The following is a 15,378-nucleotide window of genomic DNA, read 5'->3' as shown; positions in this document are numbered from 1 at the left end:
TCCAGCTGAACTCCTGAGTAAGGCGCGTTGCCTGAGATCTGTCAAAAGTGAACGGCATGTTATTACCTGAAGAGCCTGAACGAACCAGCTGCCAGTACTGAAAGGATTATGAAGAACTGCATTTTTTTCAGCACCTTTGATACTTCATTGTTTCCTGATTTTTCGAGAGCCTGAGTTGCTCTGGTTATCAAGGGTGCTCTCACCTGGATATTTCTTCATCAGATGTCACAAAAGAGACTCTGGGAGAAGAAACTTGTGATGTGGAGCTAACAGTTGTGGTTTCAGCTAGTGAAAACCTGCAGAGTCAGTGAGAAGGCTTAGACAAACAAATTGCCAGGGACCATGTCGGAAGCGCCTAATAATTTATCACTCAATGGGACAAGCTTCTTTGCTGAAAATCATGGCATCACGGGTAAGCCTAGTGAGCAGAGAACTTGGAATGTCTTTCTGTTCTGCTTGACTTGTATCATTGCATTCGCAGCACTTCTGGGCAGCATTTATTCACTAGTTTCCCTGCTGAAAATGCAAACCAAAACCACGGTTTCAATGATTGTGACCTCGTTGTCAATAGCTGATTTGATCAGCATTGTGCCAGTGATTATTTTCATGCTCGCCCAGTGGTCAAGTGATGTCCTCCCCCAGCCTCTGTGCACCACCTCAGCGCTTATGTATTTATTCCAGGGCATTTCTAGCAACCTGAAAGGATCTCTTATAGTTTCTTACAACTTCTACACCATCAACAAAACTGAGACAGTGAGCTGCAGCACTTCCAAGCGACGAGTGAACGTGGTGTGGGCCGTTCTTACCATTTGGATTGTCTGTTTGCTGATCTGCATTTTGCCTCTTTGTGGCTGGGGCAAGTACATCCCCACCTCCTGGGGCTGCTTCACTGACTGCGCCAGCTCCTACGTCCTGTTCTTATTCATTGTCTACTCGCTGTGCTTCTGCCTTCTTACCGTGCTGTCTGTTCCTCTAACTTACCAGCTGCTGTGCTCCGACGAGCAGCAGCTATTGCACATTGACTACCAGGAGATCTCTGGAGGCTGCGTCACCCCTGGGACACCCGTGGGCTGCAGCGCTGCCACCCCCTCGCTGTCAGCGCCAGAGCCCGTGGACAGAGCCCTGCAGCGTTTCCGAGCCGTGTGCCCGAGCTCGGGGGCAGTTGTTGGGACAGATGTGGCTGAGAGCGGTGCGGCCGAGCCCCATGGCGTGAGCAGCACCCAGAGCAGGAACTCCACAGTGGCCTTCGCCCAGAAGCGCTTCTCGCTGATTCTTGCATTGACAAAAGTCATTCTCTGGCTTCCGATGATGGTAAATTGTCAGGCTGCTTTACTTTCTCATGTTTTCTGACGTGTAAATGGCGTGTGAGTTGGTGTGCCGTGAATTGAAGCAGATGAACGGTAGCCATTGCAATTGTTCCTTATACTGTAGTTTGTGCTGGCAAAAATCCCTCTAAGCAGGTCTGTGTCACCACATTTATGTAGCGGGCTGTGAGCAGAGCCCTGTTGCTCAGTGTGTTACTGTCATCACATCGTTTGTATCACCTGAACACAGGGATGAATAAGGTCCGCCCGTCTGTGCTGCCAGCTGTCTGATAAGCATTTTTTCATCATGATGGGGTGTGTGAGTTGTACTGAGCAGGCTCCTCTGCCCCTCCTCACGGCTGGGAGTCCCGTCCTTTGCCAGACTGGTTAAAAACCAGGAGTTTGTTAGAACACTGAGGTTTGCTTGCATCTTTGTAATCTCTGTAACAGCAGGGGGTGGAGGGAGGGCTGTCCTTGTGCGTGCATATTGGTATATTGGGAACATATTGGTATAATTAGAAAGGATTGTGTAGAGAACATGGGTCGTTGGGCTGTGTCATCCCTGTCCCCAGGTGTGTAGGCTCAGCCCCTGAGCTGCTCTCGGCGGAGGGAGCGTTGCAGAGCGTCTGCGGGCAGCCCTGGCTGCGCCCGGCTTCTCTCTGTGACCCTTCAGGAGTCGGGGTTCCTCAGTCTGTGCAGGACAGACAGACAGACACAGCTGGCAGTCTCTGCTAAGTCGCTTGGACTGACAGTTCCTTCTTTTATTAGTGTTCAGGCATCTATATTGACCTTAAATAAGGGTTTTTCTGAGAAATGCAGGATGAGGAGAGCCTGTGTCAGTGTGTTTTCTCCGCTCTCCCTTAGGCACAAAATTATTAGGCTCAGCAAGCAGTAATGACAACCTGTGTCTTTATTCATAGCGCGATGTTTTGTTTATTCCTGGAAGCATTTCGTGTGCCCGAAGCAATGTAAATTTCAAAATGCTGTGCCTTTCAGATACAGATGGTTGTCCAGCACATCACGGGCTTCCAAAGCCTTTCGCTGGAGACGCTGAGCTTCCTGCTGACTTTGCTGGCTGCCACCGTCACCCCCGTGTTCGTCCTGTCGGAACGCTGGGTCCACCTGCCCTGCGGCTGCGTCATCAATTGCAGGAGGAATTCGTATGCGGTGTCTTCAGAAGAGCTCAAAAGTAAGTATGGAAGGGTGATGCAAAGCTGGAATGTATCTTGAACAGAATAGGAGGTTAGTTACAGTACTTTGTACTCCTTGAAGTCCTTTACTTGAATTATATAGACATGATTCAGAACAATATATGAGACTCGCAACATTCGTGTGAGACAGCTGGGTGGAAATAGTGGATGCCGAGGCACGGAAGCTTGGCTGATTTCCACGGGTCACTGTCAGATCTTTCAGCAGAGTCCCATGGGGTCTGAGTCCTGGTTTCACTCTCCTACCCTGGGAAAAATGGATCTCCCAAAATCTGCCTTTTACTAATCAGATGCATGGACCATACTAAACATGTTTAATGTCGTGGGGGAAACAAAACATGCTAACGGAGAGCAAATTCTAAGGAGAGAAGCTGTTGTTTGTACCCCTGCACTGTGACTGCTGACCAGAAATCCCAGTGACACCAGTAAGCGAAAGCAAAGGCTGTGGTGTATGGGAGGGCCGGTGTCTCAGCACACTGGTGCAGCGCCGTGGAAGCTGAGCAGCTCCTACACAGCTTCTGCCTAGAAGTATTTCCGTGCATGTTTATGAAGTTTATCTTGGTGTAGCAGAGGATGCCAGAGCTCAGCTGGCCCCCTCCTCGGGTATGGGGAAGGCCCGTTTCCCCTGGGCTCCGTGTGCACGGCTGGAGAGGTGCGCGGTGCGCACTGCCTGCCAGCCTGGCTCCGCACCGGCACCCCCGTGTGCTGCCGTAAGAGCGTGACCGTGGGGCGACACTCAGAGCAACAGGAGGCAAGAAATACAGCTCTCACTCCATCAGCTTGTCCCTCGTGAAACACACGTTTAGGCGTCTGTGAACGTGAACAACGTTGGCATCGTCGTGGCCACGGTTACTTAGAAAAGACCTCCATCTCCAGTGTTCACGTGTCTGCACAGAGGGATTGCGCTTTGGATTACAAAGGAAAATACATTTCCAGTATTGTTCTGAGACGTGTTTGGTATTAAATGTTTTATTGAAGCTTATTATACCTGGTAATGTAACTTCAGTATCTTTATTAGTGATTAATTTACATTAATTACACGCAAGTGTATGCGTATGTGTTTGTACGTTTGCTATCTGGGACATATTAATTTAAAAAACTCAACAATAGGTAATTGTGCAAAGTTTGAAGGATAGAAATCTGCCACAGCATATTCCATACATTTCTATCCGTTAGGTCTCTGTCGACATACAATAAATATCTTCTGGTAAAAATACCAGTAAAGAAACCTGGAAGAAGGGAAGATGGAGCAATAGTCTGTCTTTTAAATTTACTTTCATAATTATTATCAAGAATAACTTAACAGAAAAACAATTAAAATTTCCTATTTATGAGACTGCAATTATATTCGTATATAAAAATGATAGATCTATGCATTAATCATTCAGAAGTGAGAGCTGCAGTGCTAATGTTTAATGCAGGTGTCCCTTGGGGCCTGGCCCAACGGGAACCAAAAGTGCTGGCAAGATCTATTTAGGAAGTTTGGAATGGAATGGAATGGAATGGAATATGATAGATAAATAGGGAGATAAATGTACAACAGATAGAAAAGTAGCAATTAGAAAACTATTGTTAAAAATGTGACTGTTAGATATTTGTACTAAAGACTGTTCTCAGGTACTAATGCCGTGGCTGCTAAGGCCAGAATTTCATCCACCATTGTATTCGGTCTCTAAGCATACAAATTGTTGAGTAGAAATAGAGGTTGTATAAATATATCCCTGTACCTTTTTAGTTCATAATTTAGCCTGAAAGGCCTGGTAGGAAGATGATTTCATTAGTTAAATAAAAGACACTTATTTAGTTACTACAAATGTGAGAGGAGAAGGAGGAAGATAAAGAATGGCAGGTGGTTTGTGTTAGGAAAGAGGAAGAATGAAAGGGTATAAATAATGATTGAGAATTTGTATTTAGTTCAATTCCTGTTTCAGATTAGTTGGAGCACTGAATTTAGAATGGACAAGATACACAGATTTTGTTGTGTAAATATTTCAAATATTTTTTAGTTGTAGAATTCTGTTTTTCTTGCTTGACTGTCGATATTGAGGGTTAGTTATATGTATTCTCAGACATGTTTGATCGTTTTGTACAGTTTTTCACCTGTAGGGATACAGCTGAAACAGGCTCTGGAAACGAGAGCATTGCAAATGTGTGCATTTTGTACTCGTGTGTATCCCATAAACCAGCATATATCCTGTGTTTTTGGAAATGGCAGATAATCTCCCGGTTTCCAGGAATACGTTAACTTCAGAATGTGTCATTTAGAATCCGTGAAGAAGGCGGTATAATAACACACTACCTGAGAAGTCTTTCTTCTCAGCAGTTCATTCTTTCTGTGGGTAGAACATTGCCTGTTTCTAGCAGCAGTTAATAATTCATCCCATTTCATTTTCGTTGTGTGTGTAATCTCATTTTTCTTCCTGGTTTCGACTCCTCAATATGACGTTTCTTTCCCTTCTGCTCAGCCAAACGTCGGGCGTTCGAGTTCAACGTGTCCTTCCAGCAGGGTTACGGCATCTACAGAATCTCCCGTGGGAACCACTGCGCCGGGGACGGCAGCTCCACGTCCTGCGGCACCCTGGGCAGCCAGGGCTGCGCCGGCGGGGCCGCGGCGGTGGCACCTGGCGCCGCAGCTGCGTCGGACGGCGCGCGGGGCCACGCGGGGGGACACGGCCCCGCGGGAGCCGAGCGGAGGTTGTCTCACGAGGAAAGCCGCAGCGCCGAGCTCAGCGACTGGGAGTGGTGCAGGAGCAGGTCGGAGAGGACCCCTCGCCAGGTAAAATACCAGCTTGCCTTGTTTTTCTCTAATTGCAAGAATTACCTTACAAAACAATAAGGATAGTTTCTACTTACATTGAAATTGCTATTGGTAGAGTAGTTACTTGTAGTAAAAACCATACTTAGCATTCTGTGTGTTAGTAACCACACACATTTGCAGATTCTGTTCCTACAGTGATTTCTCATGTGTCGTCTTAATCCTAGGGTTTTAATTATTGATATTTTGTGTGCACCTGCATGATCTGTATATGATAACATTGCACTATGGATTACATTAAATCATCTTCATGAATATGAATTTTCTCTCTAAAACCTCCCCAAGGATGATGTTTTCAAGAGTATTTCCAGGCATCTGGTGACGGTTTTGTCATGCTTACCTTATGGGTAGGGCGAGAAAGAGAACTGCAAAACATCGCTTGCCCACACTGAAGTGTCAGTTGCCCATCAAAGGAGTTTAAATGTCTCTGTTGAAATAAGTAGAAGTCTCCCAGTCTGAGAACCACATTTCCAGGTGGTGTAGCTGCGTGTTTATGCCCCATTTATGGACAAGGGATGGTCAGTAATTTTCCTGGAAGCCTTAGTTTTTCCCAGGCTGTCCTGCCAGTGTTTGGAAGGGGATACTTGCATTAAAGGAGTTAACTTTAAAGTCACCTTGGCCAAGCTCGTGCCCAGGCAGGGCTGACCGCAGAGCTACAGCCACCTGTGGCACGTACGGAGGTGAGATGTGTAAGAGGGATTTTATATCTGAATAGGGGAATCCCTTCTCCCTCTGAACGAGACAATTTGGTAAATTGGGTCAAAGTAGGAATTGGTTTGATCTTTCAGATCTGATTGATCATCGCTCTCCTGAAAAGGCAGACGTTGGCTCTGTTGCAGTGGTGAATTCCTGTGTTAGTGGGCAAAAGTAAATGATGACTCAGCCTGGTTTTAATCTGCTCTTTCTTGCTAACTCCTCCTGTGCCATGTGCAGTTTGGTTAATAGCGTCGGTGTATCACCAGGTTCATCGTTACCCATGGCTCTCCTTGCGGGAGTTTCCAGATGGTGTTTAAAAAAAAGCCATGAAATATCCCTTTTCCCGCTCCCGTGTCTGCGGTTTGAAATGGCGAGACCTGTGCTTGATTCCAGCAGGTACCAGCATCTCCCTGGGCAGCAGCTGGCAGTGACTTCGTGTCGGCGCCTTTATTTGCCTTGGGCCTTTATATGTCACTTTTGGACATAGTTCTTCACTACTTGCATTACGGGGAATCCCAGTTCTTCCTTCTGTGACATTTTCCAAGCTGTAACCTCGGTGCAGTCGCCGGGCGTTAAGGCTCCTGTGATCTGAAAGTTCAAGGCTTCTCAGTGGCAGATCTCGGTGTTTCTGACATTCAGCACGGGCTTGGCGAGCTGCGCAGCGCTGACATTTGCTTTGCTGCTGAGAAAGGGCAGAGTATGAAACTCCAGCAAGCATTGTAAAAATAACCTGAATGCATTTCTCAGATGTATGGGGGATGAAGGATCAATTTGGGCCAAAAATTAAATAAGCTGAAAACCGCTCCTTTCACTTACCCTGTCTGGAAGTCCCAAAGTATCTAAGAAAAGTCACTTTCTCCCCATCACTGTCCATTTCTCGCCTTTGTTAAAAAGGGGGTCTTTCCCTAGTATTCATTGGCCATGTACTTCTGCTTCATTTGTCAATGAAGCTATCCAACGGGGAGAAAATACCAGACCTTATAAAGAAGTGGATTATCATCCTAATAGGATAAAAGTTCTTCATCCTCAACACTTTCAGACTCTCAGTGCTTGATCACAGAAGTAAATAGAGCTGTTCTCATTAGAGTACTTCCAGCTTTCTTCTCAATCAGCAGCAGTCTGCTTGCTCACCCAGCACCAAATCTCTGGTGACCAGAGGGCAGCGGCACCGCCCCGGCGCGGCTGTCTCCTCATGGTCTGCTCCGGGAGCACACTTACTCCATCACAGGGGTTTCTCTGCAATAGAAGTGGCATGAGAGGAGAACGAGGCAGCGGGTTTTATTTAGTACCTACACTGGCTTCCTATGATAGAGACGGAGAGAAAAAATGGTACTTGTCATTTCTAACCCTTGCTCAGCTGCATTTTTGAAAGATACGTTTACATCTCATAAGATACCAGTGTATCTGCCTTCCCAGAAGAGACTGGGTGTGAATATGTCATGTACTTTTTGCCCATCGTTAAGTGCCTTTAGGCAACAGAAATCTCCCAGGCTTGCAATATGTTGTGGGCTTTCTGATGATTTTTTTTCTCTGACTTGCTATCTATGGGTTGCCTCCAGCAAACTCTTTGAACAGGCTCTCTCTGTAGAACCTGTGTGTGTGCCCTGCGAAGGGAAGGAGGGGGAGGCGGTGTAATGATTTCAGTCCAGAGGAGTCAGCGCTGGATCTCTGTGTGTCTGCAGGTCCTGTGAAGTTTTTCCAGCAGTGATAAATGCACGGGATCTCTCTCACTCCAGGAAAGCTCTAGAGGTTCCAGTAAGCACCAGGCATGACATAGAGGCTGGGTTGCAACTGGACTTGGAGATATTTGCTTTCCAGTGGCCTCTACAGCCGTCCCACACGTATCTGCTGTGATGGTCTCGGCTGGTCTCTGCCTGTGGGTGGTTTTCCCGTGGTTAACAATCAGTGTAGCATTTCCCACCGTCCTCTGGCTTTGCTCCAAGCGGGCAGAGCGGTGCGGTCCTTGCCATGTTTGCTGACTCTGTGCTTGCGCCTGAACTTCAGCCGGCGCTCTGTTGATTTGCAGGGACAGGAGAAACACGGAGAGCAGAAGCGCTTGCCCGGGAGACAGGAGAATCACTGAGAGCAGCAGCTCTTGCCCGGCAGGTCGGGCTGGACACAGCGGCTCCCACGGGAGCGTTGGCCTTCCTGTGCCCACTGCGTGTCCTGGCTGCTTCACCTACATAAGCAACAGCTTCCAGAGCTGTTGCTCTGCAGGTCTTGATGAATGCTGGGTACAAGTTCACATGCACACGTGGAACTAGAGAAACGAAATAAAAACTGGGCTGAGGAGACATAATGAGGATGAAGAAGCCTTGTGGAGCTGACCATGACGCTGTGTCGCAGACTCTTGCAGGAATCAGTCCCGCAAACAGCCGCCACTGATTGATATCAATGTTCCTTTTCTGAGAGAGCAGACAATGCTGCAAACAGTCAATATCACACTGACCAAGGGATCTTTGTACATTGGCCCTAATGCCACTTAATGGAATATGAGTTACAAAAGCAGTGCAATTTAGACACCTTCCAATAAAGCCATTACACTCCAGCCTGATATGTTCTCCATTCTTTAAAGGCTTGTGCTGTTCTTCAACATATTTTTCTTCATTATGTTTTCCTAGCCAGCAAAAGCACCATTTCAGTTTCAGTTTACAATAGCTGCAGCTCAGCAGAAAGCCTGTTAGTATGATGCTTGCAAATGAACTCAGATACTTTTTCCCGGGACTGGCAGTACATGTCAAATAAACTTCATTGAGTCTGGTGAAAGGGTGAGGCCAGTTCTGCAGTTACTACAAATAAGAGAATGGACGTCAGCAGATCATCTGTGCGAAGTGTGACCTTCTTGGTAGCGGCATGATGGAGGAGCTGGACCAGACATCCCAGGCTCTGATTTCTGTACCCACCACGTGCTGCCCAGTTCACCTCTGTCCTGCAGAGCTGACCTGCGGCCAGTTAACGGTGCAATTAGCCCTGTCACTCAGCACCCTGGGAACTCGTTGTCAAACACTGGTGCCTGGAAGGCTTTGGCAAATGTGTATAACTATGCAAAAGCAATGTTCTTTAGACTGGGATGTGTAAGAGTGCGAAATTGTAAAGGAGGAAACGTCAGTTCTGTGGATGCCAACACTGCTTTAATTGTGGTCCAGCCGACAGACGCCTCGTCACTCGGTGTCCGTGGTGCTGTGCAGCGGAGCCGCAGAGCTGGAGCCGTCTCTGTGGCTTGGAGGGACCTGCTCGCCCCCGCGTTCTGCTTCGAGACCTCAGGCAGCTTCTCCAGAGGTGGACACGTGGGCCATCAGCTTGGCCTTGGATCGCGTGGGGGTGGTTGCCCACCCATCTTCCCCATGCCACAGGAGGAGCCGCACGAGGTAGAAATGCAAGAGCCGCAGTTCATTTATGAGGTAGCCATGGTTCATTTATCAGGTAGCCACGGTTCATTCATCAGGTAGCCACGGCACTGGCATCGTTACACTTGCAGGTGCATGACTTCACGATTTAAATGTTGCTCTAGTGTAGATTTTTGATAATATCTGTGTTTCTTGCACACACTCCAAATATTTATCTTCATGCAAATAATGAAAACCAACACTGAAATTTTAATTCTGAGCACTCTTTTTTACCTGGAAGTGCAAATAAATTATTAGAAATGGTCATAAATATCTCACACTGTGCTGGAGAACAAATGCACAAAATTACGTAAGGACCAAGTCTGTACTTGTTCTGAAAATCTTATTAAAAATAACAAACATTTTCATCAAAACGGGCACTACTGTTTTCACAGCTACTTTTGAAAGGTCAGTGCAGGATGTGAGACACGTGTCCGCAAGGCAAGAGCTTGGGTGAACGCAGACATTTCAGCAAATCCGCCAGGCAAGCCTCTTTCCGCATTAAAGAGGGTTGTTTCTCCTAAACCCAGCTATGCCATGTGTGGGGAAGATGGTGGAAACGCAATAGATCTGAACGCAATAGATCTGCACCCACGTGGCGGGCGGTCATGGAGCTGCCGCACGCTTTATTTGGGGAATATTCAAGGGATTTCTGTTGGGGTCATTCACGTCAGCCCCGACAACTGAGTGCACAAGTTCTGGCGTGCAGGTGCGAGTGTTCCTGCGCGGGTGCCTCTGTGGCACGTTCTGTTACTGGTTTGCTCCGAATAAGGGTCTGGCCATGCCAGGCAGGCCAAAGACAAATACTGGTTTTTAGGGTCGCCTGAGGTGAGCTTGGCTGTTCTTGTCATACCCTATTAGCTCTAAATTTACTGCAGGCAGCTTCTCAAAGGGCAAATCATTGCAGTTATTAATTTTACTGCAGCTAATCTTGATTTTTAGGGAAGTGGAAGACTTTGCATCTATTTTAAAGCAAACAGAAAACACATTGTCTCTGGAAAGAAACGTCGGGATCCTTCCTGGAAACATTCTAAAAATAGAACTTTTCAGCTAGAGCTGTATTCCACCGAAGTAATTAGGAATGCAAACTCATTAGGGCTTTATTTAGATGGCTGATATTTGTGTTTGGCAGGGCGGTGTGGCCCCACGGGATGCGGCAGAGCCCGCGGCTGTGTGCGGCTGTGTGCGGGTGTGTTCGGCCGTGTGCGGCTGTGTTCGGCTGTGTGCGGCTGTGTTCGGCTGTGTGCGGCCGTGTACGGCCGTGTTCGGCCGTGTTCGGCTGTGTGCGGCTGTGTGTGGCTGTGTGCGGGTGTGTTCGGCTGTGTGCGGCTGTGTGCGGCTGTGTTCGGCTGTGTGCGGCTGTGTGCGGCTGTGTGCAGGTGTGTTCGGCCGTGTGCGGCTGTGTTCGGCTGTGTGCGGCTGTGTTCGGCTGTGTGCGGCCGTGTGCGGCCGTGTTCGGCCGTGTTTGGCCGTGTTCGGCTGTGTGCGGCTGTGTGCGGCCGTGTGCGGCTGTGTGCGGCTGTGTGCGGGTGTGTTCGGCCGTGTGCGGCCGTGTGCGGCTGTGTGCGGGTGTGTTCGGCTGTGTTCGGCTGTGTGCGGCTGTGTTCGGCTGTGTGCGGCCGTGTGCGGCCGTGTGCGGCCGTGTGCGGCTGTGTGCGGGTGTGTGCGGCCGTGTGCGGCTGTGTGCGGGTGTGTTCGGCTGTGTTCGGCTGTGTGCGGCTGTGTTCGGCTGTATGCGGGTGTGTTCGGCTGTGTGCGGCTGTGTGCGGCCGTGTGCGGCTGTGTGCGGGTGTGTTCAGCTGTGTGCGGCTGTGTGCAGCTGTGTTCGGCTGTGCCCCCACACCAGGCGGGAGCCGCTCTCCGTTCTGGGACCTCCTGCCTTCCCCAGGGACACCATGCACACTCCGGTGTGATCTCTGCTTCGCTGCAACACTAATGTTACACCTGTCTTCTTACTCCAGAGCCTGGGACTCCCAACATTGGAAAACTAGGGATCGTGAGGGAGTCTACAAGCTGCCTTGCGCTGGAGTCCATCTGCCCAGACGCGGGCGTGTGGAACCAGCGGAGAGGGTGTCTGTCCCGCTTGGCCACCAGCTGCCGCCTCTGGAGGTCTCCCAATAGTCCTCTGCTATATTTGAAGGGTTTTTGAGGCTATCTGGGATGCTCTGGCATCTCGGCTGGCGCTAGGCAGCCGCGTCTGGGCAGCGGGTCAGGCTTGGGGTGTCTGAGTCCTCGGCCGTCGTGCACAGTCAGGGAGGGCAGCTCTGGACTACCCTCCAAATAAATGTCCTTCTTCCCCTTGATCATGTGGGAATTCCAGGCTCTTAGGTGTTTCCTTTCTTCCTCTGTTTAACCTTTTTTCCCTCCACTGGCCTTTACCACGTTGCAATGGGGATTTATCATCCTTGCAGCGAGGCGTGAGCTACGTGAGCCACCATTCAGGTCCTGTGGCTCTGAACGGTCTCTCTTTGATGGCCGCTGCTCACAAGTGTTACCCAGCTAAGGCTCTCAGCTTTGTTCTCAGGAGATGAAGTATTCATTGATCACCACGTTTGGAGAACAGAGCTGCTCCTGCTTTCCTTGCCCCACTGTGCAGTCATCTGCTCCCCGAAACAACACATTGCCAGGCAATGCTGGGAAGGGTGAGCTTATCCGGCCTGGACGCTGGTCTCTGCAGGCTCTGAGCGCTGGAGAACTGGGACCGCTGAGTTTAAGATCCTTGTAACGGGATTAATCCAGTTACGCTCAATATAAAATGCAAAAAGTATGTAGAAATGTTTGGTGCTTGAATTATTCATACGTTAGCCTTACGGAATTTTCTAGGTTTCCTCTAGCAGAATAAATTCTTGATCGCTTGTGAACCAGAGTTTGAAGTTATTTTGAACATGACGTGTAAATACATCAGAAGCAGCACTGGGAGCTGGTTCCTGACTTTGCTCCGAGCGCCCAGCTCAGCAAACCGCTGCTCGGCTGCCGCAGACGCGAGGGCGGCCGAGGGAGCGCGTGCACGGAGCCCTACGGCCCGCGCTGCAGGGCACTTTTCTCCAAGTGTACTTGCAGCTTAATACGCATTTATTAATATTTCACGTAAGTATAACTATTTCATGGCAAACCAGATAAAAAGGGTGTTTCTGTTTGGTTTCTGCCAGTTTGCAATAACAGATTCGGTGAAGTTACGTTCCCCTTCCCTCCCAGAAAAGCCATAGGGACAGACTGATTTCCTATTCAGGGAAGGCCCTGAGGTTACTGCGTTCCATAAACAGCCTTAGTAGGAGCATTTGAACACTGGCAGTGAGGAGGGGACAGGGCAGAGTTTGCCTCACAGCAACAGCTGCTCTCTCTCTTCTCTGAAATCTGGAAGGTGGATAATTTAGTTCAATAAAGAAAGAATTTGCTTGATCAATTATGCACAGACTTCTCTGTTCAGAATGCATCAACACTCCTTAAGGAACGAGTACATTTGTGGTGTATTTCATTGTAATATTTGTCTGTGCTTGTTAAAAATGCATGTGCCGGTACGTGCAGTTCTCCAGCGAAGTCCCTGTCCCAGATTCTGGCGGGCAGGAGCTGTGCCCTGGGGAGCCCTCGGGGGGGACGGGATGGATAACACCGGCCACAGACAGTAAAACAGGGCGAGGGAAGGGCCGGCGCCCGCAGGCAGGGACTGGGGCAAACGTGGCAGCGTTGGTGGTGCTGCAAGGGGCTCGGCTGCTGAAACGTGGATGTGTACTTTGAAAATGACCAACGTGCTGTTTCTGTGGTGCAAACCTGCAGAAACCAGTCCATGCTCGTTTCTCTTGGTCACTGGGTGGGGAGCTGTGGGGATCAGTGTGTTGGTCTGGGGTAGGCAGAGGGAGAGCAGTGCCGCGGTGCCCGTGGGCTGCAACGGGACGGTCCGTGTAGACTGTGCTGACACCGTGTCTGTCCAGGAGCTGTGCCTGAGTCCTTGGGACTTCGTGTTTTATACTGAAGTGTAGAATTAAAACCACTTCTTTTTACTCTTTAAAGTCGTGAATTCCAGGTTTCTAAAATAGTGCAAGGGAAAATCTACAAGGGTAAAATAAGTTAATAAAATAAGCATAATTGGCTTATTTAAAATGATTCTAACTTCAAAAATTAGCATTAAACAATGGTCATTGTTTCTTTGTGCAGCGGTCAGGCGGGGCCTTAGCCATCCCTCTGTGTGCATTCCAAGGAACTGTATCTCTTCAGGCACCCACGGGAAAAACGCTCTCCTTGTCGACGTACGAGGTAAGCACGGAAGGGCAAAAAATAACACCCACGGCAAAGAAAATCGAAGTGTATCGATCTAAAAGTGTTGGTCATGAGCCAGACCCAGAGGAGTCTCCTAATAGATTCGCTGACACGAGTGTTAAAATTCATTTAGAGGTTCTTGAGATTTGTGACAATGAAGAGGCCCTGGACACGGTGTCGATCATCAGCAACATCAGCCAGTCCTCCGCGCAGGTCAGGTCCCCGTCCCTGCGCTACTCACGGAAAGAAAACAGGTTTGTCTCGTGCGATTTAGGGGAAACCGCCTCCTACTCCCTCTTCATCCCGTCAAACAATCCCGGCAGCGATATTAACATCTCCATTCCAGACACTGTCGAAGCTCATCGACAGAACAGTAAAAAACAGCAGAAGGAAAGAGATGGGTATCAGGAAGAAATTCAGATGTTGAATAAAGCATACAGAAAACGGGAAGAAGATGGCAACAGCAATTAAAAGGCATTTAATTTAGGTATTTAAACTGATAGCCGTTGCTCCTCTTGACTCAAGGTACTCTGGCAAATACAATGCCAACTTTTTGCTAACATAAATTAATCTTATTTCAGTACGCTGTTAAATGGATTAAAACTTTTAATGATACATGGATGGGATAACAAATACTTCAGCGCTTTACAGCTTTCCGTTGTTTATTTCAAGTTATTTATAGATCTATTTATTTGAGGAACACTCGTGTCTAAAAGGAATCCGAACCAGAGTCCCAGAAGCAGCTTTGGTCGGTTGTTGGCCCCGGGGGGGCTGAGAGTGGGAACCTGCGGATAACGAGGGAAGTCGGGGCGGTTTGGGCTGACCTGAGTTCTGCTCTTACCGACGTGCTGCACTTGGAACATCCGTCTGAAACGCTGTGGCCCAAACCTAAGAGTAGCTCATTTAGTTGACTACAGGATTAAAAGATATGTAAATGGTTTAATTTTCTCATGTGTACGTGATTTGTATGTAATACCATTGTATAGACATTGGAACATGGGTGGCTGAAATACAAGGGTGCACATTGTGTACATGTGACATTGTGAAACTGAAATGTGCTGATGGTCTGACATTTCTTTGATCGAATGTGACAGATGTTGATGAATTTTCTGCCCGTTACTGGGGAGAGTTCCCTTTGTTGCCTCCATGATCTCTGACCAAGTGAAGAGGTTTCCCAGCCATACAGAATACTTGCACCCGGTCCAGGTGAAGCAGCATTTGAAACGTTTGAAGAGGTGAGATGTCAAAAGTGATTTGAATAAAGCTCCCTACTGACTTATGAGGAACCGAGAACTAAGTCTAAAACCAACCTTAAACCAGTGAATGCTCTTATTTTGTGACAAATTCACACAAGCCAAGGTGGAAGCAATGGAGTCCTCAGGCCTTACATTAAATATGCTGCATATGCTTGAAATGATTGTGCATTTTGACTGAGAGCTTTTTTTTCTGAGGGTTTGTCATGCAGTCAGACAGAGGTAAATATACTCCCAGGACTTGCAGCGGTTGAATTAAAATGATTCTGCTGCTTTACCGAATAGATTTACTTTCCAGTGGTGTGCGTGACAACATCATCATTTAGGTGTCCGCAGTTTTCCCCTTGGTGGGAACGTGCAGGGGAAAATAAGCACAACCATGTTCAGGATTCCGTTGTGGGTTGTGAACCGACAGAGCAAAAGGGCCAAGTCTCGTGTCTGTTTGAATGCAGCGTTGGAGAT

General features: G+C 48.3%; 1 protein-coding gene across 1 annotated transcript; it reads left to right on the top strand.

The window, feature by feature from the left end:
• Positions 1-342: 342 nt before the first annotated feature.
• Positions 343-14,134, top strand: GPR149 (G protein-coupled receptor 149; the record flags this gene model as incomplete). Its single annotated transcript, XM_080349677.1, has 4 exons — positions 343-1,311; positions 2,301-2,493; positions 4,978-5,288; positions 13,562-14,134. 4 exons carry the CDS (start codon positions 343-345, stop codon positions 14,132-14,134), a joined length of 2,046 nt encoding a protein of 681 aa, XP_080205803.1.
• Between the last annotated feature and the right edge of the window lie 1,244 nt (positions 14,135-15,378).

This window comes from Nesoenas mayeri (assembly GCF_963082525.1).
Source record: "Nesoenas mayeri genome assembly, chromosome: 9".
NCBI classification, from domain to species: domain Eukaryota; kingdom Metazoa; phylum Chordata; class Aves; order Columbiformes; family Columbidae; genus Nesoenas; species Nesoenas mayeri.
This window is presented reverse-complemented; position numbering and strand designations above follow the sequence as displayed.